At 44.3% G+C, this 27489-nt stretch overlaps 1 protein-coding gene across 3 annotated transcripts in view; it reads left to right on the forward strand.

The window, feature by feature from the left end:
• Positions 1-27489, forward strand: part of CYFIP2 (cytoplasmic FMR1 interacting protein 2) — a 109626-nt gene that overhangs the window by 74040 nt on the left and 8097 nt on the right. For all 3 annotated transcript variants that reach the window (XM_068981260.1, XM_068981261.1, XM_068981262.1), the window contains 3 exons: positions 314-444; positions 23556-23628; positions 24346-24440. In XM_068981260.1, coding sequence (XP_068837361.1) covers positions 314-444; positions 23556-23628; positions 24346-24440 — 299 coding nt within the window. The remainder of the gene's footprint in view (positions 1-313; positions 445-23555; positions 23629-24345; positions 24441-27489) is intronic.

The following is a 27489-nucleotide window of genomic DNA, read 5'->3' on the forward strand; positions in this document are numbered from 1 at the left end:
GCCTGGGGGATGGGGAAGGGTGGAGACTATGAGTTTAGTACCAGGTGTCTTTCCTAAATATCAAGATGCCGGGTGCTGGGTCAGTGTGAGTCAGAGCAGGAAAGGGCTGGGGCCGATAGCTCTAGCTTTCATTGCCAGCTGCCCCACTTACTGGCTGTGTGACTGTGGAGATGCCACTTACCCTCTCTGAGCCTCATCTGAAAAGAGGGGTCATAGTGCCTGCTCCAGGGTGTTTTTATGAGTGTTACATGAGCTATTGCAGATACAGTGCTTAGCATGACCCTCCCACTAACCCTCCCCCTGCACCTCCCAGGGATCCTGGAGTTCTTTCACCACCAGCTGAAGGACATCATCGAATACGCAGAGCTCAAGACTGACGTGTTCCAGAGCCTGAGGGAGGTGGGCAATGCCATCCTGTTCTGCTTGCTTATCGAGCAAGCTCTGGTGAGTCCTAAGCCCCAGGAATTGGCGTGTCTCCAGGCTAGAAGGGTTCCCCCCACTGCAACAGATGCCCGAGGCCCCTCCAGCACATCCCACCTGGGAGCCCTGCCGCTCAGCTATGCGCTCTTCCAGGGCGGGCACGCACTCCTCTCCTTTCCATTCAGACCTCTCTGACACCCAGATACTGGGAGAAGCAGGTCCTGGAGTCAGAGGGGCCTGGCTTTCCCCACCACTGCCCCCCTTCCACTAGCAGCAGGGCCCCGGCAGTCTGTCAGTCTGGGTTTCCATTCACTTGTCAGATACAAGATAACTCCTTGCGACCACAGGCCAGGCATTGCGCTGGGGGGGTGCAGAGCAATGTCCTGAGTGGTGGAGAGGAGACCTGCCCTGAAAAGCGTCTACATGGAAACGATGTGTTTACTAGCAGAACAAGCGCTGTGAGGGATGATTGCCACGTCTGGAGGGTACACCTGTAGTGTGGTCTTGAGGGCAGGGGAGGACCTCCCTGAGGAGGGTGCCTGAAAACTGATCAGGAACTGGCCTCATGGAGAATCAGGGACAGCTGTTCCGGGCTGAGGGGAGAACACATAGTGCTTTCTTCGTTTGTTGTCATGGAAGACAGGGATTCTCACCCTGCAAGGCAGTTTAGAGGCTGAAAGGAGGTAAGACATGAAAGTGAAAGTTGCTCAGTCGTGTCTGACTCTTTGCGACCCCATGGACTATACAGTCCACGGAATTCTCCAGGCCAGAACACTGGACTGGGTACCCTTGCCCTTCTCCGGGGGATCTTCCCAACCCAGGGATCAGTCTCCTGCATTGCAGGCAGATTCTTTACCAGCTGAGCCACAAGGGAAGCCCCAAGACATGTAAGAGCTAAATAACTGGTTTGGGCAAAAACTCGAGTCCCTGTGCTTCTGCACCTTGGGACCACACAGAGCTTGTTCGTGGCTTGCTCATGGAGGCTGCGTTCTCCACACCTTCCCAGCGCCCTCCACTCAGCTCTGGTCCTGTAAGTCATCCACAGGTGGTCCTGGCCCTCTAGGCACAGGGAAATGGGCAGAGCCAGTGCTGTGGAAGGAAAGGCATGGTCCTCAGGACGCAGCAGGAACATCTTTCAGCATCCATTCCTGCCATCCTCTGTCCACACACACATTCAGCAGAAGGGTATTGAGAACCTGCTCATTGCCAGGTGCATCCTTAAGTGGCAGGTCAGTGGCCATGAATAAGACAGACAAATAATCACCATTTTTATTCTGGAGAGGGTGATGACAGAAGCGGTAAACAACCAGAGACGTGAGTGCAGAGGGTAGGTGCTGTGAAAGAATAAACAGGGAAACAGGATAGCTCGCGAGTCGCAGGTGCTGGGAAGCATGTGCTGGTTTTGGAGATGATGAGGTCTCTGAGAAATGCTGAGAACCCTGGAGTGAGCTGGTGTGAAGAAGCAGAGTGGATCAGGTTGGGGCTGAGGTGGGAGAGGCCGGGGCCTCAGTCCTGGGCCAAGGGGGCGCCACGGGAAGCCTTAGGATGCTGTAAGCGGTTGGAGGGGGCCGGATTCTGATTTATTGTTTTAAAGGCCCTTTCGCTGTTTGGAGAAGAAGCAGCCAAAAGGTGAGTGAAGGGCCAGGCTATTTGCAGTTGTCCAGTTTGGCAGGGTCGTCTTGGAGGCACAGGGAGAGGGGCAGAAGGAGGAGGAACTTGGAAGGAGGTGAAGTGGAGGTAGAGGCGGCAAGGACGCAGTGAGAGCCCAGACTCAGAACGAGAGCCCGAGAGGGTTCGTCCTCTGACCGTGTGAGCTGCAGCGAGCCGGCCCCGTCCACATCGGTGCCTCGTCTCTGCAGCCGGGGATCTGCACCAGCTCTTCTCTTGGACCCTTCCCTCCTGACAGTCTCTGAAACACAGTCTATTTTGTGGGGAGTAATAGCCTCTCTGTTCCCCTCAAAATGGACTACGTGTTCCTCTTTATGGTAACAGGTTTTTAAACATGGTTCAGCGGGCCTGGTTGCTATGGCAACATAGCCATCAGACGTCACAAGGATAAGACACACAGGAGAAACCACTCAAGGCCTCAGGAAGATGAGGAGACGTGCAGGTGGGGGAGGGCAGGTCCCCGAGGCCCCAGTTCCCAGTGTCTCTCATGAGTTGTTCTGCACAAGGAGCATCAGTTAACTTCCCACGTACAGACCCCCAAGAGGCAGACTGTGGACGGGGCTACGAGGAAAGGAAATCCTGTCTCAGGCATCCCTGCCTGCATCGTCAGTTGCACATACCACTGCGGTCAACAGAACACTCACATCAAAGGCCTTCAGAGCTAAGAGAGACCCCAACAGTTTATATGGCCCAACCTCCTCTATGCATGTTAGGAAAAGAGGATCAGAGAGGGTGTAACTCACCTGAAGTCACACAGCACATCAGTAGCAGAAGTGAAAGAACAAAAGCGTGGGTTTCCGGTACTGATCGTCGTCCTTAGGGGAATCTGAGTGGGGAGGAGACAGAGCAATAATCAGGGCTTGGGACTTCCCTGGTGGTCCAGTGGTTAGGACCCTTCGCGCTTCCACTTTGAGGACACAGATTCAACCCCTCATGGGAACTAAGATCCCATGAGCCACATGGGAGGCTGTGAGCTCTGCTTTCTACTTAGACAGCTGGAGAAATCCCCAAGATAAGACAGCGCTTTCTGAGACTAGAATGAGGCAGGAGCTTCGGGGAACTTTTTAATTTATGAAGCAGGAATAAATATTTAAATGACATATTGATTCTTCTTATTAAATAGGAGGACTAATAACAGAAAAGAAAGAAAGAAAGGAGGAGGAAGGGAGGAAGGAGATGATATATGTCCATAGAGGAAAGGCGTTTAAACTGGAATGAAGCATGAAGGTGTCTTGCACATACAACATAGAAAATGGTGAAAGACATAACAATAAGTAGAAAGAAAGTGAGTTCCATGATAAGACACACATTATGCCATACAAGCAAAACAAACAAACAAAGCCCACAAAATAAGCCTCCATTAGGGGAAAAAAAATCTGGGAAAATCATCCTAAATAGTTCAGTCATTTTTTTTTTAGGTATTAGAGAAGGAGCTAGGATTAGAGGGCAACAGAAACGTTTGCTGTATCTGGATTGTTGAATTTTTTATAAGGAATATATATTCATGTTTTATCATTGACTATAAGTTAATTAAAAAGATACAAGTAGTATATCATAGTTTCAGGAAAACTGGAAGGATACAGGAAAATACAAGATGAGAAGCCTTTTGCCCACTGGTCTCTTGTATTCTTCTAATAGCTTTACAGAGTTTTTTCCTGTGGTTTGGGTCTATATCTGTATATATGTACAAAAACCTTCTCTTGCTCTGTGGCTTGCCTTTTTAAAACAGATTATTAATATGTCATTGATTTGTAAATGGATGGACTATAAATTGAAAAGATTGATCTCCTGGACAAAAATATGTGTTCTGTAAGTTCGGTGCTTATGAAAAATCAAGGATGCGGTAGCAGAACAGAAATGCATACACCCACGGGGTGGGTTCTCGTTTGCTCAATGTTTTTAATGAAGGGCTAGTAAGCATGCTGGATCAAACAGTAAATAATCTGCCTGCAATGCAGGAGACCTGAGTTCGATCGCCGGGTTAGGAAGATCCTCTGGAAGAGGGCATGGCACCCCACTCCAGTATTCTTGCCTGGAGAATTCCATGGACAGAGGAGCCTGGCGGGCTACAGTCCATGGGGTCACAAGGAGTCGGACGTGACTGAGCGATCTTCACAAGGCACAACAAGCAGAGAGTAGTTCAGCTGACCCTAGAACAGCACTGGGGCTAGAGGCGCCTGCCCTCTCTGCAGCCAGAAAGTCGTGTGTAACTTTGCAGTCGGCCCTTTGTATCTGCCGTTCCATATCCATGGTTCCAATCTGTAGATTCAACCAACCATGAGTTATAATACTGTGGTATTTACAATTGAAAAGTATCTGAATAAGTGGACCAATGCTCTTCAAACCCATGTGTTCAAAGGTCATTTGTGTATGGAGTATGCAGTATTCTCACTGCATAGACTAGTTGGATCACCCATTTTACTGTGGATGGATGTTTTGATTGCTTACTCTTTAATAACACTATGAATAAAGATACCATGAATGTTATTATATATTTCTTTTGGCAGAAATGCTCTCATTTTTTAATTATTAATTTTAAATGAATAATTATTAGTCTTATTAAATCATTACTCTAGCATATACCTCTTTTTTTTCTTTTTATTTTTTTGGCCATGCAGTGCAGCATGCTGGATCTCGGTTACCCAACCAGGGATCAAGCCTGTGCCCCTTGCATTGAAAGTGCAGTCTTAACCACTGGACTGCCAGGGAAGTCCCCTGTGTGGTCTCTTTTTTGTTGGGTAAATACCTAGTAATGGAATAGCTGGATCGATGTGGAGACATTATGTTTAGCTTCAGCAGATACTGCAAAAAAGCTATACAAGGTGGTTGTACCAGTGTATACTCTGTTCAACAATGCGTGAGAGTTTTCATTTCTTCACATCCTCGTGAACAGTTGGATTGTCTGTCTTTTCAGTTACAGCCGGTGGATATGTTGTGATATCTCACTATGGTTTTGATTTCCCTGATGACTAAGGATGCTGAACTCTTTCCATATGGTATTCCCATTTGGACAGTCTCTCTTGTGAAATGTTGTTCAGTATTTTTGCCTATTTTATTACTGAGTTATCTTTTCCTGTTGATTTGTAGCCATGATTTATATACTGTCTGTGAGTGTGTTAGTTACTCAACTGTGTCCAACTCTCTGCAACCCCGTGGACTGTAGCCTGCCAGGCTCCTTTGTCCATGGGATTCTCCAAGCAAGAATACTGGAGTGGATTGCCATTTCCTTCTCCAATATACTGTAGTTACATGTATTACAAATATATTTCTATGGCATGTCTTCCAATGAACAGAAGTTCTTAAGGTTTATTGTACTTCTTGTTTACATTTTCCTGTGTGGTTGATGCTCCTGTGACTTGTTTAAAGAGATCTCGCCTATTCTTAAATCATGAAAATAAGTTATCTTCTGAGAATGTTAGAGTTTAGCCTCTCCAGGCTCAATAGACCTTTAAGTCTATTACTCACCTGGAATGGATATTCGTGTTGAGTGGGAAGTAGAAAGCCAACTTCATTTCTTTCCTAAGTTGCCTCAGCACCACTAATTGAAAAGCCCTCTTTCTCCCTGGTCTGCAGACGCAGTTCTGTGTCTGTCATTTATCAAGTGTCCACAAAGGGCTGGTCCTGGGAGGCTTTTAACGAATGCTGCTGCTGCTGCTGCTAAGTCGCTTCAGTCGTGTCCGACTCTGTGCGACCCCATAGACGGCAGCCCACCAGGCTCCGCCGTCCCTGGGATCCTCCAGGCAAGAACACTGGAGTGGGTTGCCATTTCCTTCTCCAATGCATGAAAGTGAAAAGTGAAAGTGAAGTCGCTCAGTCGTGTCCGACTCTTCGCAACCCCGTGGACTGTGGCCTACCAGGCTGCTGCGTCCATGGGAGTTTCCAGGCAAGAGTACTGGAGTAGGGTGCCATTGCCTTCTCTGCTTTTAATGAATACTTGAATCAAATCTGTAATGAACCATATTTGTTAGGTATCTGTTTATAAACCTATTGTGTTTTTAAAGGAAATTCTATTACTAGTGACTAGTATTGCCTCTACTATCTTTTACTGTGAGAAATCATAAGGGAAGTATTCCACAATGTGAAGTCTTGGTTCAAAAGTGTGGTTTTCAGGCCATCAGCCCACTATTTGCTATGCCAGCGCACACCAGGAGAGGGCCCTATTCGTTCACGGGAGCAAGCGAGGTCGGCATCCCTTCAGAGGAGGTAGCCCTTCTGCCTGCCTTTTGCTGCCGGACCTCCCGTCCAGGACTTGAGAGTGTTTGCTGCCTTAGGCCCTGTTGTTTATTTATTTTCTCATCCTAATAACTAAGTGAGCCATAGTCATACTGGTCGGTCGTGAGTGGTTCTTACCTTTACAGGAATTGAGGACAGTTCAGCCCCAAACTCATAGATCTGAAGGCTGGTCAGAGGTGCAAGAGTCGTCAGGGGCCGTCCAGGGCAGGTGTCTTGACCTCAGCACCGCTGACATCAGGGGCCAGATAGTCCATAGTTGGGGGTACCTCCTGTGTGTGGCAAGTTGCTGAGCTGCATCTCTGGGCTGTGCCTGCTAGATGCCAGGAGCACTTTCCCAGTTGTGACAACCAAAAATGTCTTCATCTACTGCTTAATATTCCTTTGGAGGACAAACCCTCTCCCTTGCTGAGAACTACTGATCTGATGCAGTCCTCGTTCCACAGTTCGCAGATAGGAAACGAAGGCCCTGAGAAGGAGATAACCTTCTCTGAGCTGCAGCTACTCAGCTACTGCAGGAGTTAAGACAAGAACTCAAGACCCTCACAGTTCAAGTACTCAAGGCCAGACAGCTGCTCTGCTGAGCTTTGCAAATTGCTGTTGGCTTTTGTTTTTATTTTTGTTTTAGTTCCAGCTCCATGTCTGACCCCTCTATTTCCTGCTTCCACTATGTAGTCCATTTTCTTTAATTTTGCTTTTCTCATGGTATAACTGAAATCAATTCATTGCTAGAAAACAGAGAGGTTCGGACAGAATAAAACAGAAACCATAGTGCCACACCAAGATAACCATTGTTCACATTTCAGTGTGTTCACGTTCCAGCATATTACTTTTCCATATATATATATATATTTCTTTTTTTTACTTTGTTTAGTTATAAAAGTAATAGTCACCAAGCTGAAAAGAGAGGTTACCTCTGTGGGGTGTGATGCAGGCAGGAACAGGTGATAGGAGTCCTCTATACTGTACATTTATTGTTTGAATTCAGTGCAGTAAGATTTATTGTTTTTCTTCCTTTAAAGGAAATACACCCATGCTTAAAAAATACGCATGGTCCCGATGCATGGGAAATCAGAAGCAACACCCCACCGCCCAACTCAGACTCTCACTCCATATTCCCACCTCTACTTGATCCACTTATTTTGCCCCTCACCCTGAAAAAAGACACCCCCAACTGCACAGGACATGGATTCTGTCCCTACATCCAGGCACCATCATGTGGCTCCCCTCGGCCTGAGTGTATGAGAGTTTCTTCCAGCCCAGACCCTGAACCCAGTGGCTTTCTTGATTGGAAATGAGCCAGGATTTGTGGGAAGAAAAGCAAAATCTTTGCAAGTAGGCCCTCAGCTGAAAGCTTCACATGTGACTGTAATGTGCAGCCAGGGAGGAGAGCCCTGTTCTGGAGGTTGTCTTCTCAACTAGCGTTGCCACAGTAGTCATTGACATGTTGTCACGATTCTTGCCCTGTCTACAGACCCCTGCTCCTGTTATTAATGTAATAATTGTATCTAAAATAACTTTTAACCTTAAACTTCTTTTAAAAGGAAACTTCATATCATTTTCCATTTAAAAAAAACCATTCTCTCTCGCTGCCATTAGAAAGCAACCAAAATAATAAATCCAATCAAAACAAAAGATGATGACATAGTTCCAGTTGCTGCCTGCCTGGGCCCCGAGTGAGGCCTGCACATTTTCTCTGTTAAAAAGAGACATTAGCAAACGTTACAGAAGTGGGAAGACCTACTGCTTCCAGATGGAGACCTCATCGTTGAAGTTGTCAGAAAGATTAACAGGAAACTGAAAAGGAAAAAGACATTCTCACTGTGACTGTTAGGAAATTCCACTGCCCTGGACCCCCTCATTTCCCACCCTTTGGAAAATGCCAACCTTGGGGGACGCCGACATGCATTTGTGGGAAAGGAAAAGCTGCTTTCTGGGTCAGTTTCTTGGCCATAGATCTTTCCTAGTTGACGGACATGATTCTCATCTAGAATAATGATCATTAATTTTCCCCTTGATGGTTCAGGGGCTAGGGGAAGGGGTGGAGGGTGAGACATAGTAATACAGAGTATTTTCATTATTCAAGTAAGGCATAGTCTGGTAGGGAAAGACCACCCCCGCACACACGCATAATCAGATAAACCTAAACCTAAATTGCTGATTTATTCAGCCAGGGCTACAGAGAGCTCCTGGAAATGATGGAGCGGGAGCAGATGTAACAAACCTCAACAGAGCTCTCCACTGCACCTGGAGTCCCCAGTGAGGGGCTGGAAGCTGCAGCTCATACTTTGCTTACAAAGGAGGGCCGTGGTGGATGTGGGAAGCCTCATTTCTTGACTGTTCCACAGGCCCTGTATCCTTGGGGCTTAACATCAGCTCGCAGGAAGTACTGACACTGACATCTATATGCATCCTTATAAGGGAATGTTTAGATGGCTGGGCCTGTCCTGCCACCCACAGCCTGTGGGAGAGCCAGAGCTGGGATTCCTGTGGGGTGCTCCACCTCAAGTTTTCCAATGCATTTCTCCACACTCACTTGACAAAGACAAAACAAAAATGTATCCGTGTTATTGTCTTTGTTGTCTCAAGACTCAGAATGTTATTTAAGAAAATACTGTTTTGAGAATGGTTTGATGCTTCCCCTTAGGAAATCAGCTAAAATGGGTACATAGTTTTCTACCCAGAAGCAGAGCCTAAAGGTAGAATCTAATGCTGTTCTACATAAATCTGACACATGTAAGATCACACTGTTTTTAAAAAAATATGTATCCTGAATCTTTATGATGTCCGTTAACCAAGAGATATCAAGTTCCCAGTTAGCCTCCTAGAGTGAGTGAGATGGGAACATGAAGTTTTGCGATATTTCATGGAAATCCCTCATAGTTCATCAGTTTTAAATTAAATAAATAGAAAAGGAAAATATTAAGACTGAAAGCAAAGTAAAATACTTATCCCTTGAATTTTTATGTGAGTTTCTTTCACTAAAGTATTTTTGCATCCTGACTCCAGAAACCTCTTAATTTTACTTGCTCTATTAACAGAGAGCACTTTTGCAGTAGCCCTTGATTGTTACTGCCGTCTAGAGCTGTGATACGTTAGTGGCTGTCCTAAGCAATAGGAATAATAAGCATTGGTGTGGCACTTGGCAAGTGTAGCAGTTGTCACTCATTAGCCCCTCCCAGGGAGGACCCTGTGCAGAAGCGGGAGCACACATCAGTTCCCAAATGAGAGAATCATTAGAGAACTTTCTGATAGAGCAAGGCTTTCCCTGGTGGCTCAGATGGTAAAGAATCTGCCTGCAGTGCAAGAGGCTTGAGTTCAATCCCTGGGTTGGGAAGATCCCCTGGAGAAGAGAATACCCACTCCAGTATTCTTGCCTGGAGAATTCCATGGACAGAGGAGCCTGGCAGGCTACAGTCCATGAGGTCAGAGAGACAGACACAACTGAGCGACTTTCACTTTTCACTTGGTAGAGCAACTGCTTCATCTTTACACTTTAGAAAACTCATCATGAATGGATCCTGGATCCCCCAAAAAATGCTATAGAAAGACTCCTTAAGAACAGTCAGGAAATGTTAGTATGTTATTTGATATCAAGAATTTTTGATGTAGGTGATCACAATACTGAGGTTACAGGGGAGGATGTCCTTTTTAGGAATTGCGTGCTGAAGTATTTAAGAATGATTGATGCAGTGGCTTCAGCTCACTTTCAGATAATTCAGTAAATCAGAGAGTTAAAGCAGATATGGTAAAATGTTCACTAGGACTCTACATCAAGAGCATAGGGATGTTCGTAGTTCTTTCAGATGTTTTGTGTCTAATATGTCTGACATTTTTCATAGTACAGACTTGAGGGCTGTGTGAAGGAAACTGCATCATAGAATCTGGAAAGTTAAGAAAAAGGGTCATTGAGCAGACAAGGTCATGAGGTAGAAGAAGGAAGAAAATTTATAAGGGGGTTTCTGTTGTTGTTGTTTTTTTAGCTACTTCTGCTAGTTGGTAAGATTTATTCTTGGTAACATAAGCCCCAGAGCTACTTCTGACCTCATTTCTGAAATTTATTGAGGCATCTGTTAGTGCCAAACTCAGCCATGACTCTCATGCTGCCCATCTGTTTGATTCGTGAGCAGGAAATAGCAGTTCAGGACCATAGAAAGCCAAAGCTGGCCAGTGTGAATTAGAAGGAGGCCTCTCAGGCCTGTGAGCACCCCTGGGAGCACACCCGGAACACCACAGTCGGCTGCCCTCCTCCCAGGATCCATGGGGGTGAGACCCTCTCTCTGCTTCTGGGTCTTTGAGAGAAAAGAAAACAGTAGTTCCTTTTCCCTATGCTCAACTTAAGAGACATGTTTCCGTGCGGCTTCTTTGATAGTCTCTCTGCCTGTCCATTCTTGCTCTGTGGGCAGTTTGCTAGTAGGTAAAGCATTAGGGAGATAAAAAGACAGAGCTCATGTGCCCATGGAGCAGCAAAAAGATTTTCATACCATTGTAAATCAGATCATGCTACTCTCCAGCTTCAAACTGACAGGTAGCTTCTCATTACTAAAAAATCTTTATTTTCAGTTTATCAAGTATAGTTGTTTTATAATGTTTTGTTGATCTCTGCTGTCATTGGTACTAAAAATTCAAAGTCCTGACTTTGGCCTTCGAAGTCCCAATAATGGCCCAGATTATTCAGCCGTACCTTTTCCTTCAACCCCATCTTTCATTGCCACTCTCTCCCTGGCTACCAACCTGACCCTTGAAGGTCAGCTTGCTACTGCTGCTGCTAAGTCACTTCAGTTAAGTCCGACTCTTCGCGACCTCATAGATGGTGGCCTACCAGGCTCCTCCATCCATGGGATTTTCCAGGCAAGAGTACTGGAGTGGGTTGCCATTGCCTTCTCCAGAAGATCAGGCTAGAGATGAGAAGTCTGAGGTTCCCCCAAAGACCTGCATCAGGACCAAGGCTGACTCTTACTGTCCTTGGCTTCTACCCTAATGCTTGGTGACATTTACCCCCTTGGCATTTATAATTCAGGGGCAGCCAGAGCACCCCCAAAACAAAGCATCTCTTCTACTTTCTGTCACAGTGTTTGAAATTCTCCTATTAGGGGCTTACTTTCTGATTTGAAATGTTCTTTGATCTTTAGAAGCCAGCTAAAATACCAAGTCCACTGAGACTGTTTGGGAGATAGATAATGCTATGAAAGTCAGTTCTTCAACGGGTATTCACTTGCCAGGTAATTCTGAGGAGTAGGAAGATCACTCAAGAAAGGGTATAGCGGAACAAAAAGACCTCCTCCAGGCATAAACGAAAACAAACCAAAGAAAAACACTGAAGTAGAAACTCATAGAAACTCTGTACTGTGCTTGGTGAGATGTTGAGAGCATACACTAAGTGATAAAAAGAGTTTACAGAGAAGTGCTATTTCATATTCCATTCTTATTTTAAGATATATGCTTAAATGTTTTATGCACAGTAAAAACTGGCTGGACAGACCCTAGAAGGTTATCAATGATGACCCCCTGCATGATGAGGTTATAAATGTTCCTTTTGTAAAAAAAAAAAAAGTGTATCTGCAATTTCTATTTTTTAAAAAATAGCCCAAAATAAAGGAAGGGGTAGAGTGACAATTTTAAAAAACGTATCTAATGTTCTGCACAGTGACTGTATCTGACTACAGTGCTGTATTGTATACTTGAAAGCTGCTGAGAGAGTACATCTTAAATGTTCACAACAATAAGAACAAAAGTGGTAATTGTGTGAGGTGAAGAAAGCGTCAGCTAACCTTATTGTGGCAATCATTTTGCAATATATATGTGTATCAACCAATGTGTCATATACCTTAAACTTACACAGTGTAGTATGTCAATTATATCTCAGTGTATCTGGGGAACAAAGCTGTGTATGCTAAATTAATAGTTTTTCAAAGGATAACCTTTTCCTCGAGGCTGAATTAAATATTGGGTGCATTTCCAGAAGAAAATGACAAATGTCCAATCAAATAGCACATGGAAAGTGGTTAAAATGTCGTTGCTGTTGATGGCTCTTGGAACTCAAGGATAACAAATCTGTAACCTAAGTGCCGGTGCCCTTGTTCTAACCTAAGGCAGCTATTCATGGGCCATCCTGCTGAGTCTGGTGTCAGAATCCTCTCCAGGAACACCCACTGCCTCTCAGCCATGGTCGGTACTTGAGATGACCCCGGGGCCATCACTAACACATTTGTGATGTGTTAGTGGCAAATCATGAAAAGGTATCTTTTCTCGAGATCTTAGGCCTTCTTCTTTTGCAATAGTAATATATTGATTTTTTTGGAGACCAAAATACATCTGTTGGAAAATCATGATAAACAGCCCATATCTGATGTCTACCATATATTTGAAACCCCCTAGGATGGGATATTCTTGGGTAGTATACTATCTTCATAAACCATTCACAGCAGCCCTGGGTGATACTTTTTTTTGTCATCTCTACTGGAGATCCACCACCTCCCCTAAAATAAATCCTTCTCACTCTCCCCCAGAAAGAGTGGTCTGAGACCCCTGGAAATGGCCCAGTTGTCCTGACATGCTAGCACTGGAGTTTGTCCTACTTTGGTATTTAGGAGGCAACTGAACTGCCCCCTTCCTCTTGGTCAGTTGTACAGTCCATAGAAGAAGGCAGTATGGCAAAGCATAGGATGCTAACTAGATGTTATTAACCAGTCAGTTGTTTCCATTTCTAGGCAACATGATGGAAGGCAAACTATGGGTCTTTGTTCCAATTAAAACTCAGACTTCATTCCATTTTTTCCCAGTCCCTGAATTTGCTAATTTCACACTTAAGTGATTTGCAATGAACACAGTTCCCTGGGGCCTTTGCTGTTGCATTGCAGACTGTATTGCAGCCCAAGCCTCTCCCTCCCAACACCTAGCAGTTTGGGTGTGCAACCCAGTGGTTCTGAAGATGTGTCCTAGGTGGCACAGTCCACTGGGCTTCATGATGAGTTTGGGAAACTCAGAAGGTGAGGGCATTTTCCGTCCAGCAGATTCTAACTGGTCACTTAGAGTTTTGAAATCAGTGTTTCCTACTTGAGACATGCTACAGTCACATGGGAATCCTCATGCCTTGATGCCTCTCAGGAAAGACCTTTTTCCACTCTTTCCATCCAAGGCTGTAAAACTCATTGAGTGGAGTGCAATGAAAGAGCAGGGTGAGGTTGGTTTTAGAGAAGATGATTGTCCTGTAGGCCCAGTGACCATATTAAATAAGAAGTATTACCATATTCTTACTTAAATAAGAAGTATTACCATATTTATTTATACTTTGCCTATACCCAAAAGAATATGCAATACCTTTTAATTAAGAAATTGTTTCACTGAGTCTGGAAACCGTTACACAGAACAAGACCAAAAAGCATTAAGAGGCAGAGGAGATAACCAGGGCATGTTATATAAGGCTCTCTCAGCCCAATTTCAGGTTGATTTCCCTGGTACTCTCCTGGACAAGGTGTATCTTTGGACTTAGAAATCTGGGATTCAGGTCTCACCTCTGTTTGACAGCTGTGAGCCACTGGTTGCTTTTTGCTGTTGTAGTTCAGTCACTAAGTCATATCCAAGTCTTTGTAAGCCCCTGGACTGTAGCACGCCAGGCTTCACTATCCTTCACTATCTCCCGGAGTTTGCTCAGATTCATGTCCATTGAATCACTGATGCTATCTAACTGTCTCATCCTCTGTCCCTCTCTTCTCCTTTTGCCTTCAATCTTTACCAGCATCAGGGTTTTTTCCAATGAGTCACCTCTTTGCATAAGATGTCCAGAGTATTAGAGCTTCAGTGTTAGTCCTTCCAATGAATATTCAGGCTTGATTTCCTTTAAGATTGACTGGTTTGATCTCCTTGCAAGTCTCTCTCCCTCTCAAAGAGTGTTCTCCAGCTCCACAATTTGAAAGCATCAATTCTTTAGTAGTCAGCTTTCTTTTGGTCCAACTCTTGCATCCATACATGACTCCTGGAAAAGCTGTAGCTTTGACTATACAGACAAAAGTGATGTCTCTGTTTATCATAGCTTTCCTTCCAAGGAGCAAATGTCTTTTAGTTTCATGGCTCTGGTCACCATCTGCAGTGATTTGGAGCACAAGAAAATAAAGTCTGTCACTGCTTCCAGTTTTTCTCCTTCTATTTGCCATGAAGTGATAAAACTGGGTGCCATGATCTTAGTTCTTTGAATGCCAAGTTTTAAGCCAGCTTTGTCTATCTTGGGTGGCCATGCATGGCATGGCTCATGGCTTCATTGAATTACACAAGCCCCTTCACCATCCATGAAGGGGATGAAGGGGAAATAGGTTAAATCCCCCAAGGTGCTGGGGCTAGGTCCATATTTCTCCAGAGCCTTTGTATGAAATGAGGTTACTAGAACCCCTTCCCTCCTCTTCCCACAGCCCAGCAAGGAGCTTTGACTTTCCTTCCCTGGAAGTTCCCTAATACAGAGGGGTCTGACTGCCTGCAGCTCACCAACCCACCCCCCCCCCTCACTCAGCCACCAAGCGAATGATCTCCTGCTCTGTACGCACCAGCCACCTCATCTCTGACCTCATCTTCCCTCTGTCTGTGATTGCGTCTTTCCCAGCCCATCCTGCCAGGCCCATCATTACCTCATTCCCCCCAGGTCTTGTGTTTATCAAACGCCTGTTCTCTGCAAGACACTTGGTGTTATTTCTCCCCCCTTTGAGTCTCCAGAGCCCTTGGTTGCCAATTTTCTTTGTACCTAGTGATTCTGTTTATTTCCCAGTCACAAGTGTCCTTAACCCTCTTCCTCCATTAAATTACAATTTTATTAAAATCTAGATTTTTCCAGTCTTAGCTGTCATCATGTCTCCTGCAGCATCCAGGCCCCACTCTGGTCAGAAAACAGTAAGCACTCTGAATGTTTTATGAACTGAAGGGAGGAAGGAAAGAGGTAACACTCAGTGCGTTCTGCCCCACACCTGGCTGGAAAGGTGGCCTGCCGTCCTTGTTCAGGTTGTGTGCTGGTAGATGTGGACGTGCCCAAAATTTATCAGTCTCCCCTTCATCACAAGTGCCACTGTGCACTTTCTCTTTCTCTGGTCTCATAGAGTCAGAGAAATTGAAATACCTGGAAAAATCCAGTTCCCTGGAGAAGTGCCCACTCAGACCTTGCACTTGTGTATTCCTTTCCCCTGGAGTCCATCCCATCCTCATGTTGATGATTCCCAAGTTTGCGTCCACTGTGTGGACTCCGCGGGGCCCTAGGCCTTGTGTCTGCTTGCCTTTTAGACATCTTCTCTTGGATGGCCACAGAATTGCCTTGCCCAGATATGTTCCCAGCTTCCTTCTGCCTGCAGTCTTGCTGTGTCTTCTGACCCTGTGAGTGGCCAGGTACACATGTCCTTTCTCTCTCTCTGCTGACACGTCCAGTCTGCACTTGGCTCTCTGGCATCTGCTTCCCACTGTCTCCTTGGCCACTACTCCAGGTCTTGCTATCTCTTGCTTGACTTATTCCAGCACCCCTTTTGCTCCCCAACCCCACAACCTCCCACCATTGCTGCCTTTCTCTCTTGCAGCCAAAAAGTGTAAATGCACATGGGATCATGCCACTTCCCTGATTAAAACCATCAGGATAGCATCCAAACATCTAAGCAAAGTTTACAAGATCCTGCTCAGCCCTCTTTCCTTATCTCATGCAACCTTCCCCCAGCGCTGAAAGCTTCAATCTTATTCGACTGTCAGCCTCTGTTCCACTGCAGTCCCTCTTGCTTTGGGGCCTTTGGCAGGTGCTGTTCACTCTTACCTGTCCAACACTTAGCCTTGGTTCACGTCTCAGCATTTCCTTCTCCAGAAAGTCTTCCCCATCATCCTCCCCAGAAGTCTGGATCGGTGGCCCCTGTTACGTATTCCCACAGCTCCCACATACCCCAGTACAGCACTTACTAGAACTGCCCATGTTACTCACGTCCCTCCTCATCTTGGTAAGGACCGTGCATTAGGTCTGCCTCACTTCCTACTGTAGCTTCACCTCACAGAGCGACTTGGTATAGCAGATGCCTACTATTTGCTGAGTGAATGACTTATTTTCTGCTCAGGCTGCATCCTAGTCAGAATGAAAGTGTTGAGAGTTTGGCACCTCCTTGTTTGGTCTCTAGATGATATTATACCCATGTTCTCTATAGTCCTGTGATGGCCTTTCAGAGCAAGTGAAATGCAGGTCCTACATGTGGTTGGGCCCTCTAGGAAGACTCTTGATATCCCAAGCTGTTTGCATGGGATATGAGATGCTGCTTGGATTCTCTCTCAGAAGTACCTTGGGCTGCGGCTGAATTACAGAGCCCAGCCTACAAACAGCTTGGTCGGGACCTGGATGAATAAGCATGCTAATCAGTTTTAAAGAGAAAACTACTGGAGACTGAAGGGGCTTGGAAGACTCCTAGATGCTGAATCTTTGAATGGGACTTTGCAGGATGGGCAAGAATAAGTAGAGTGTGGTTTGGGAGAGGGGCAGGCAAAAGGAATTTATAGGGATAGGTTGAGCACATGAGCAGTCCGGTTATTTACCTTGGAATCACACCAGCAGAACTTCAAAAATTAGTTGCCTGCAAAGAAATCATTTACACAAATTCAGGATAGAAGTCACCTCTGGATTTTAGGAAGCAGAACTGTCAGTTATCGCCTGTTTTTTCAGCTAGAGGATGGCATGAGACTCTCCATTCCTCTTCAAGCTGCAGATCTATGTCAAAGGTTTTCTTTTTTTTTTTTTTTTAGTTGAAACAATGTTAATTGGTAGGACCAAAATCCCAGTAAATAAAGCAAAGAATGATGTGATCTTATCAGATATGAACATGTTAGTTGCTCAGTTGTGTCCAGCTCTGCAACCCCATGGACTGTAGTTCACCAGGCTCCTCTGCCCATGGGATTCTCCAGGCAAGAATACTGGAGTGGGTTGCCATTCCCTTCTCCAGGGGATCAAACCTAGGTCCCTTGCACTGTTGGTGGGTTCTTTACCATCAGATATGAGTGAGGCTAAAAAGCTTCTCAAGAGTGAGATTTTATAGTGATTTCCTTCTGTCTATTTGGAATAATTGAATGTGGTTTTCATAAAGTGTATGTATAATACTGGGGGCAGTATTTCAAGCTTCCCAAGGCTTTGGCTGCATGAGTGGCTATGGAAAAGCAATGGATATGGAAGTAAGGTGGCCCTGGGTCCCAGTATCAGCCCTGCTGCTTCCTTATCACTGTCTCAGCATCCTTGTGCATGGGATAGGGATTATTAGGCCTGCATCACAGGATATTTGGAGGAGTAAAGCAGAAAATGGATGCAAAGCACCTGGTGCCAAGCCTAGGAAAGGACCCTTACAGACCGTTTACTTCAACCTCTTCATTTTGTTTCCTTTAAACTGTTTTTAATTGCACATGACAAATAGTATAAATGAGATTATAATGCAAAGCTTCATTGGCTCCACTGCACCTCCCCCCACCTGCATCTCCATCCCCGAGGCAACCTGCTTTAATCATTCCTGTTTCTAGTTCTTCTAGTTGTTATCTCCATAATGCGTGGTAATATGAGGTTAACCTCTGTTTCTTCATGAGCAACTTTAAACAATGTTAATTGATCCCCTAATTGTAAAAGATGAAATTTTAGGTCACTTACATCTGTTCCCTCTCTTCCTCTCAGTATTTGATTATGTCACATTTTTTAATTTACATCGTAATAGCATACTTACACGTCTTTCAGTAACATTATTTAGTATCTCGACTCTTTCCATGAAAGATGAGGAAATCAACAGACCTCACTTCCACTTCTAGACTTCTATCTCCTACTTCCTGTTGGCTGCCCTTTTACTTTTATGTTGTCACAGCTGTATTTTCTGTAACATTTGTAGTTTGCCCTTCATCTGTGATTTTTTCTTTAACCATAGTTTAACAAAAGGAGAAAAAGCCAAAAGCAAATACTTTTTACATTATTAATCTGATGCAAGTATTGTTCTATGCTGGACCAAGTGCCACGCTAAGATTTTATTTCCTTCTGTCTGATTCTAGCATCTAGATCCCAAAAGCTCCTTGTTGTAAAATTCAAAAGTACTTTTAGAGTTTCTTCCAGTTTTATTTTTTGAAGTAATATATGCATAGTAATAATTTAGTAAGTACATCAGTTCAGTTCAGTTCAGTCGCTCAGTCATGTCCGACTCTTTGCGACCCCATGAATCTCAGCACGCCAGGCCTCCCTGTCCATCACCAACTCCCAGAGTTCACTCAGACTTGCGTCCATCGAGTCCGTGATGCCATCCAGCCATCTCATCCTCTGTCGTCCCCTTCTCCTCTTGCCCCCAATCCCTCCCAGCATCAGAGTCTTTTCCAATGAGTCAATTCTTCGCATGAGGTGGCCAAAGTACTGGAGTTTCAGCTTCAGCATCATTCCCTCCAAAGAAATCCCAAGGCTGATCTCCATCAGAATGGACTGGTTGGATCTCCTTGCAGTCCAAGGGACTCTCTGGAGTCTTCTCCAACACCACAGTTCTAAAGCATCAGTTCTTTGGTGCTCAGCTTTCTTCACAGTCCAACTCTCACATCCATACATGACCACTGGAAAAACCATAGCCTTGACTAGATGGACCTTTGTTGACAAAGTAATGTCTCTGCATTTCAATATGCTATCTAGGTTGGTCATAACTTTTCTTCCAAGGAGTAAGCGTCTTTTAATTTCATGGCTGCAGTCACCATCTGTAGTGATACAAGCAGGAAAATACAGGGAGGAAAAGAGAGAGGAATAGAAAATAAACACCTGAAAATCCTGCCCTGTGGAGCATTTCTTAGAAGTGTTCACACAGAGTAATCAGTAACATTGAAGGAAAAATTCTTCCCATGGTGATAAGGGAAAACATCTAGACCAGTTAAGAAAACCCAGATTAGGAGAGATTCTGTCCAAAGTCTAAATTCCCTTATGTGCCACAGACTTTCAACTTTTGTTCCACTTATTTATTAAGCATTTGCTATCTGCTAGTCACTGTGCTTATTCCTGGTAATAAAATATAGTCAAAAATAATCATTTTCCCTACCTTCATGAATGTTACATTCCAGTAGAAGGAGGTAGATATTAATCAAATAGTCACATATAGATACGTACAATACAGACTGAGTTCAAATGCTAGAAAGGAAAAGAGCTTGGTTCTTTGAGGACATATAACAAAGGAACCCCATGGGCAGAGAGGTATTGGAGGGATCCAGGAAGTCTCCCTGGAAGGGACGATGCTTAAATTAAGATCTGAAAGAAGAGTAGGGATTTACTAAGCAAAGGGCAGGGAGATAGGTTAGTGGGCATTCCAGAGAGAAGGTAGAAATTCAGTGATGAGTATGCAGACGGTGGATTCAAATAACAGAAAGCTGCTGTCACTGGTGCAGAAAGAGCTGGTGGGGAGAGGAGTTGAGAAGAAACCCATTCTGGGTGGCCTTCATAGGCCAGGGGCCAGATGGTTTCCTAGTAGAGTGGAAAGCCGAGTGTGATCCTTCAGAATAGAGATTGGACGAGAATTGGTCAGTATTAGCATAGGTGCCTGCTGTGAAGCCTGATCCCTGACACAGGCCCAGCGTGCTCTGAACTGGACATTTTTATTAACAGTGACGACCTCAGCTCATGAATGCCAAACAAATACCTTCCACCTTTCAGAGTATGTAGCCACCTCATCATGCAAATAACCACATAGTTCATCCCTGGGAACCTTCCAGACAATGCTTTCCTACCTCTGTGAGGAAACCACACCCTTCTCTTTCCTCACCTTGATTGAGAACACACAAGGAGCATGCTAACAGGAAGCACTCCCAAACAACCTCTGGTCCTGCAGGTTGCAAACCTGAGGGAGAGGCAGGGTGCAGAGAAGGGTATCTGGAACACTCCTGTCTCCCCTAAGGAAACTGAAATGGAAGCTCATTATGTGAAATTAAAGCAACAGCATTTGTCTTGTTGTAGAGGTCCCAGAGCTTTCTTCCCCTTTCTCTAACCCCTAAGGTGGCTCCTAAGGTCAATTCTATTGACATTAACAAAACAGAAAATTGACAGTTCATGCAAGGAGTAACTTTTCTAGTAAGAAGGCATTTCAAGGAGCACAGACATTTTTAGGAAGAAAATAAAGCAAGAAAGATAAAACATAGCAGAGAAAAAGAGAAAAAAAAGAGAAAAAAAAGCTTAGCAGGACGGGTATGTTTACCAGCCCTCTGCTTGAAATACTTGAGTAATCTCTCATTGCACCTGAAATAAAATCCAGGCTTCATCCCATGCTATGAGACCTCACATGATCTGATCGTTCCCTACCATTAGGAACTCAGACTGTACTGATTACTTGTGTCTCTATGCTCTAGTTTACTTTCTGCCCCAGGGCCTTTGCACCTCATATCTACATGGCTGGCTCCCTCTTTTTTCATTCTTTACTTAGATAACTCCCCCTCAAAAAGATTTTCCCTAGCCTCCTCTCTGAAGTAGTCCCTTTCCCACTCCCAGTCACTTTAGCCTAGTACCCTATTGTGTCTTACCACTATCTGAAACTTTTTGGTTTGTTTACTTGTTTTTATCTCTCTCAACTACAGTGGGATTTACACGAGTGCACAGATCTGCTCTAACTTGTTCAGCATCGTATCTGCAAAGCCTAGAACAATGTCTGGTACTCAATAAATATTTGTTGGATAAATGAATGTAATAGGTTTCTCATATTTGGAAGATAGTCACGTGGGTAACTAAATTCATTTATCCATCTAAGAAACATAATATAACAAGTATGCATTCATTTAATAATTATTGCAAGACTGTCATGTACTGGGCACTGGAGATAAAAAGTAGAAATAGAGGCACTCAACATTCCTCCCTTTAAGGAGCTCATAGTATTGTGGTCAATGTGAAGAGAATTCAAGACATAAGGACTTACTGGTCATAGCAGGTGAGGAAGAGCGAGAAAATGATCCCCAGGTCTTAGACATGGCAGATGAGGTTATTGTGCCATTCCAGGAGCAAAGAAACCTGAGATAAGAAAGGGAGGAGGTCAGCTTTAGAAATGTGAAGCTTTGGAAATATCTAACAAGGAGGTAAATATCCAAATCTGGAGCTTGAAAGAGGCATCTGGCAGGAAATAGAGTTGACGGATCAAAGGCAGTGCTTATAGACTTGGGAATAGGTGAGACAAACTGGGTAGAATAAAGCAAGAAGAAAAGAGGGACCTTAGAGAAAACCAACATTTAAAGAATGGTTAGAAGTCAAACCTGCAAGAGAATCTACAAAAGAGAAAATGAAATAATGGACCCCAGCAGAACTCATTGTCATAGTGCCTAACACATCCGGAGGACTAAAAGTTGTCCACTGCACTCGGTGACAGAGCAGTAATCTCTGCCCGAGCCGTTGCCATGACATGGTACAGCAGGCCATGATAGTTCTGTTTGCTGTGAAGGGAAGGGAAGACTAGGAAATGGAGAGAGAGGTAAAAGGCTCCTGTAAGCTGCTTGGCTCTGAAAGGAGGAAAGAAATGAAAGGGTGACTGAAGATACAGGCTAGAAAAACATTCAGTAACACTCTAAAGAGCATAACAAGGATATTGAAAGGAAACGACTGGGAAGTTGGTTTGGTTTAAAATTCTAACCATTAGAGTTTTAAAATGGATTGGGCTACCTCCAGAAGGACTCAGATCTTGATTATCGGAGCTATCAGAGAAGACCCTGAATGTTAAGAAAGAGTAAGGTGTTCAATCAGTAATCTAGGCTTCTACTGTAAGAAACTGGAGAAAGAAAAATAAACCCAAAACAAGCAGAAGGATGGGCATAATAAAGATATGAACAGACATCAGTAACATTGAATGCAGGACTATAGGGAAATATACGTGAAACTAAAAGCTGTCCCTGTTTCATTTCTGATACTGGTAATTTGTGTCCTCTGTCTCTCTTTTTTTTTTTTTTCTGGTCTGGTCTGGCCAGAAGTTTAGCAATTTTATTGTTCTTTTTTTTTTCTTTTCCCATTGAATCAGCCTGAATAATCAATAGCCAGGTTTTCAGATTATATAATGAATCAAAGGATCTAAGCTTAGACATAGCAAGGAAGACCAAGTTGCTTAATTTACTGGTTTGAGGAGGAACAGACTAGTTAAGAAAGGAAGGAAACTTCCTTCTCTGGCTAAGAAGCTGAGATTTACACCTAGATCAGGCAGATCCCTCTCAGTTCAACTGTCCTCCATCTGTTACCCTCACTTCAAAAGCTGAAGGGAGTTTAGGAGTTTCTTTCTTGAGCAGCTAGTTGGCCTGCTAGATTTCCAGGATGGCCGTGTTCCACCCAGGCCTAGTGAAGAGTCAAGGGTACTCACGATTCTGATTTTCTCAGGTGCTTAGAATCCAAGAGGATCAGAGTTGAATGAAGGCTGGATTTTACCTAATTCAAATCCCCACAGTTTAAAGAAGAGAAACCAAGGCCCATGGAGGATGGCTTGTCTAGGTCCCCTCCATACCCTGTGATTTTAAATCCAGTAATCATGAACTGGTCCTGGGACAGACAGTAAGTAGACCATATCTTCCAGGCCCCTGGAGAAGGAAATGGCAACCCACTCCTGTATCCTTGCCTGGAAAATCCCATGGACAGAGGAGCCTGGCAGGCTTACACTCCATGGGGTCGCAAAGAGTCAGACACGACTGAGCAACTTCACTTCACTTTCCAGGCCTGCCTGCCCCTAATCGTCATAGTATATGTTTGCTCTTAAGCTTACTTTTGTGCATAAAGAACTCCCATGAGAACCTGTCTGTCTGGGCCCTAGTCCCTCTTCTCTCACCCACTGGAGTCAAAATGGAGAAAACCCACCAGACCCAGGCCTTCACACTGAGGCATCCTGCCCAGTGGGATTGGCTACCTGCCTTGAGCCCATAAGCCTGAGCTCACCACCAACCAGTTGAACGTAATCTGGGTCCATCATCCCTATCTGATCCCACTGCTTTGAATTCTTCACCCAATTCTTTGTAAGGCTGTAATGAAAACGTACTACACACTCAGTATGTCCAGGGTCTGTGCTATGAGGCTATACGTTCTCTCAATGTTACTCATTAAAATAGCTACTGTTCTCATCCTCATTTTTCAGATAAATAAATAGGCTCAGAGAGGTTAAGCAATGTGCTTAAGATCCCACAGCTAGTTAAGTATAGGAGTCAAGGTTTGAACTCAGGTCTAACTGACTCCAGTGTTCAAATCTTTAGTGATGAAAATTCTTCCTGGTTTAAAATAAAAGTTCTCTCTCTGTTTGCAGTCTCAGGAGGAAGTCTGTGATTTGCTTCATGCTGCACCCTTCCAAAACATCTTGCCTAGAGTCTACATCAAAGGTAAGAAACCTCTGAAAGCAGCTAAATACTTATATTACCATATGTAAAATAGATTGCCAATGGGAATTTGCTGTGTGACTCAGGAAACTCAAACAGGGCCTCTGTAACAACCTAGAAGAGTGGGTTTGGGAAGGAGATGGGGGAGAGGTTCAAGAGGGAGGGGACATATGTATGCCTGTGGCTAGTTCATGTTGGTGTCTGGCAGAAAACAACAAAATTCCCTAACGCAATTATCCTTCAATTAAAGAATAAATTAATTTTAAAAACTAGCCATTTGAATTTGAATCTTATGCTCTTTTAATCTCAGTAAACTCAGATCTGCAGTCAGAAAAGAACAAGGTTAAAGCCTTGGGCAGCTGTTAATGCTGGAATTGTAAATGATGTTCCCAGCCTGTTTCTTGGTCCTTCTAGAACATCCCTAGTATGCTGCTGTCTAGGTTAGTCTAGACAAGACTAGCTACTTGTCTTGACTAGTTACTCAAGTGATGAGTAACTCACCACCCCGTGAGGTAGATGATTCCACTGGACAAAGATAATAGAACATGTTTCCTTGCAGTGAGTCCTGATCACACTTGCCAGAACTAAGGAACACAGCTCTACACACTCCTTCTAAGTGCTGGAATGCAAGTACATCACCAAGTCCTCTGAGAGCTCTTCCTCTCCCATTTCCCCCGATGTGCCCTGAATCTCATGTTCTGCCTACCATTCCTTTTGCAGAGGGCGAGCGTCTGGAGGTCCGGATGAAACGCCTGGAAGCCAAGTATGCCCCACTTCACCTGGTCCCTCTGATAGAGCGGCTGGGGACCCCTCAGGTACGATCCTCCTGTCATGGACTCATAGAACTGAAAGGAACTTTAGAGGGAGAGAGAGAGCATTTGGTCCAACCTCCTCCTTACAGATGGGGAAACTGAGGCCCAGAGAGAGAAACAGAAGGTCACAGCCCACAGCCTGGTAGTGGCAGGGGCAGGTCTGGAATGAGACTTGTTGACTCTCAGGCCTACAGCCTCTATCATCTGTCCTGCCAAGAAAGAAGGAAGTCAGACAAGTATCTGTTACTCCCCGTTAAGTATTAAGAATTCTGTTATCTCTCAGAATTAAACCACCCATCCTGCAAGCCAGCAGTTCACCGTTGGGTGCTGTGCTGTGCTTAGTCTCTCAGTTACATCTGACTCTTTGCAACCCCTCGGACTGTAGCCCACCAGGCTCCTCTTTCCATGGGGATTCTCTAGGCAAGAATACTGGAATGGGTTGCCATGCCCTCCTCCAGGGATCTTCCCAACCCAGAGATCGAACCCAGGTCTCCCACATTGCAGGCAGATTCTTTACCATCTGATCCACCAGGGAAGCCCTATCTTGGCTAAAAAAGAAAAAAAAAAAAATACAGGAACACAAGATGTTTACCACAGCATTGTTTGTTAAAGCAAAAACTGGAAGCAACCTAAATGTCACTCAGTAGCATGTTGAGTAAATAAAATGGGGTAAAATCATTTAAATGATGAATACCTGCCAAATCATAATGAAAAGGGAAAATCAGATCTAGATACATCAGTGTGGACAGATCATAAACACACGGTTAGGTGAATAAAGGAAGTTGCATGCAGGTCATGGACTTTGAGGCTATGTGGATTTTTTTAAACACATACCAAAAAACCATATAAAGTGAAACTTTTCCTAGGACATGAAAGTGCCCAGTTCATAATGGTGGCAACTTGTGAAGAGAGATGAAAGAGACAGAGATGGATAGGGAGATCAAACACAGCTTTATCTGTAATGTTCTCATATTTTCAAAGGTGAGTGAGCTCAGGTGTTAATTCTGTAGTTAAAACTCATTTTTATAAGCCTGTATCTGTATATGGAGATGAGTGAAAGAGGACCCCTGCCTTCAGAGAGCTCACAGATCGTGTGGTTAGTTGGGAAAAAGACACCGGGAGAAAGGGAGGTAACAGGAAGCATATATTGTCTCCTTTCAAGTTGACTCAAGTTGAATCAGGCATTTAGGGGTGGGGGGCAGGGGGCAGGGGTATTCAGGAAGAAGAGAAAATAGGGCAGTATAGTGAGGCATGCTATGATGGCTTGTTTTATTCAACAAACCCGGCTATTTCAAAGGTTTAGGATTCAGATCTACTCTTGGACTTAACATCCCTAAGGTCCTCTCTCCCGTCACAAAAGCTCATGAGTCAGAAAGCTTTCGTCCTCCTCAGAGAGCAAAAGGCAGTCTCTTCTCTCAAAAACCATGGCAAGTGTTAGAGCCCAGGGTGGAGCCCCATCTGCCCAGGTGTCAAGCTGATGAGCTTGACAGAGGCAGACCCCCTGTGGGCCACCCTCCTCCTACAAAACCAGTGACTAAACATTTAGTGGCATTTGTGTTCTTTAGTCACTACCGAGAGAATTTAGATACTGTGAAATATGAACATTTTCTTTTTTGGCTTTCTGGAGCTGAACACAGAAGATCCTCTAAAGATTGCCTTTTAGGGAGAAATCCCCCAAGCCAGCGACATATAAATGTGTCTGCTCCAGGGATGGTGTCATCCTACAAGAATCTGGCCTCTCGCACCCGGGCTTTGGCATGTGTTTCCACTTAGAAGTATGTGAATTCCTTCCCTGTTCTGGTGAACGCTATTTCCCTGGGACTAGTGGAAATCTCAATTTGTCAAATGCTGATATTTAACAAACAAAAGCCTAGACATTCTGCCGGAGAGGAAATGCCAGTTGTATAAGTCTCCCAGCCCTTAAGGAATAGTCTAAAACTTAGTCCTCCTGTAGACAAAAGAAAAAATTTTAAAATATTAACTTCCATGCTTGCTAGGGTTCAGGGAACTCACAAAACTTCTAGGTCAGTGATAGGGAAATTCTGCCACGTATTTAATGTTGGAAGGGTTCGACCGTGCTACATTGCTTGTATTTGTTTCTGGGAAAAACTGAGGTGACCTGGTTTGTTGCCTAGTGCTATCAGGAAAAGAATGTTCTGTCAGGGAGTTAGGACTCTTCTTCCCAGCTTTATCCCTGAACTGTTGTATAATCTAGTGCTAGAATTTAATATCTTTGATCTTTGTTTTTCCATCTGTAAAATGGGCAAATAGCTGAGCTGCCTTTCACAATCATTACGACAAACAAATAAGTAAAAAGCTTCCAAAAAACAGAAAGGAAAGAGTGGGCATGGGATAGTAATCTTCTCCAAAGTATCCTAAATGTAATCAAAGTACTCCATCAGTTCAGGGTTCAGCTCAGTCACTCAGTTGTGTCCGACTCTTTGCAACCCCATGAATCGCAGCACGCCAGGCCCCCCCGTCCACCACCATCTCCCGGAGTTCACTCAGACTCACGTCCATCGAGTCCGTGATGCCATACAGAAATCTATTTCCACATGATTTCACAAATGCTTTCTCTATACCTTATTAACAGAAAAGAATGGCAGAGGGAGAGAAAAAAAAAATTCCCCACTGAGTGGGACTGAAAAGAAATGGCTTAAATTTATGTTAAACACACACATACACACACAGTATACATTAAAAACACAGTCACAAATTAGGGGTATATGTGATAATAATCTATAATGCACTTTTTCAGAGCAGAAAGAAAACTCATATCAAAAGAAACAAGGGCATGAAAGAAAACTCAAAACAAAAACAGAAAGGAAGCAGCAAACATAAGAAGGAAGCCTAAGGAGAAGCATTCTGCCTTACCAGCGACCAATGAGCGCAAAGGAGCGGGGTGCAGCTGCTCTTCTCCCAAGTCTGTTAAGCCTTTTCTTCATGATAATGAAGCATCAGACTTGGCACAGATAGACGCACAGCGGTTCAGCTTTTCTTGGGACTAGTTTGTCACCAGGTAGCAAAAGCCTTTTAAAACTACTTGTATTCT

This window comes from Capricornis sumatraensis, chromosome 9 (assembly GCF_032405125.1).
Source record: "Capricornis sumatraensis isolate serow.1 chromosome 9, serow.2, whole genome shotgun sequence".
Lineage (NCBI taxonomy): Eukaryota > Metazoa > Chordata > Mammalia > Artiodactyla > Bovidae > Capricornis > Capricornis sumatraensis.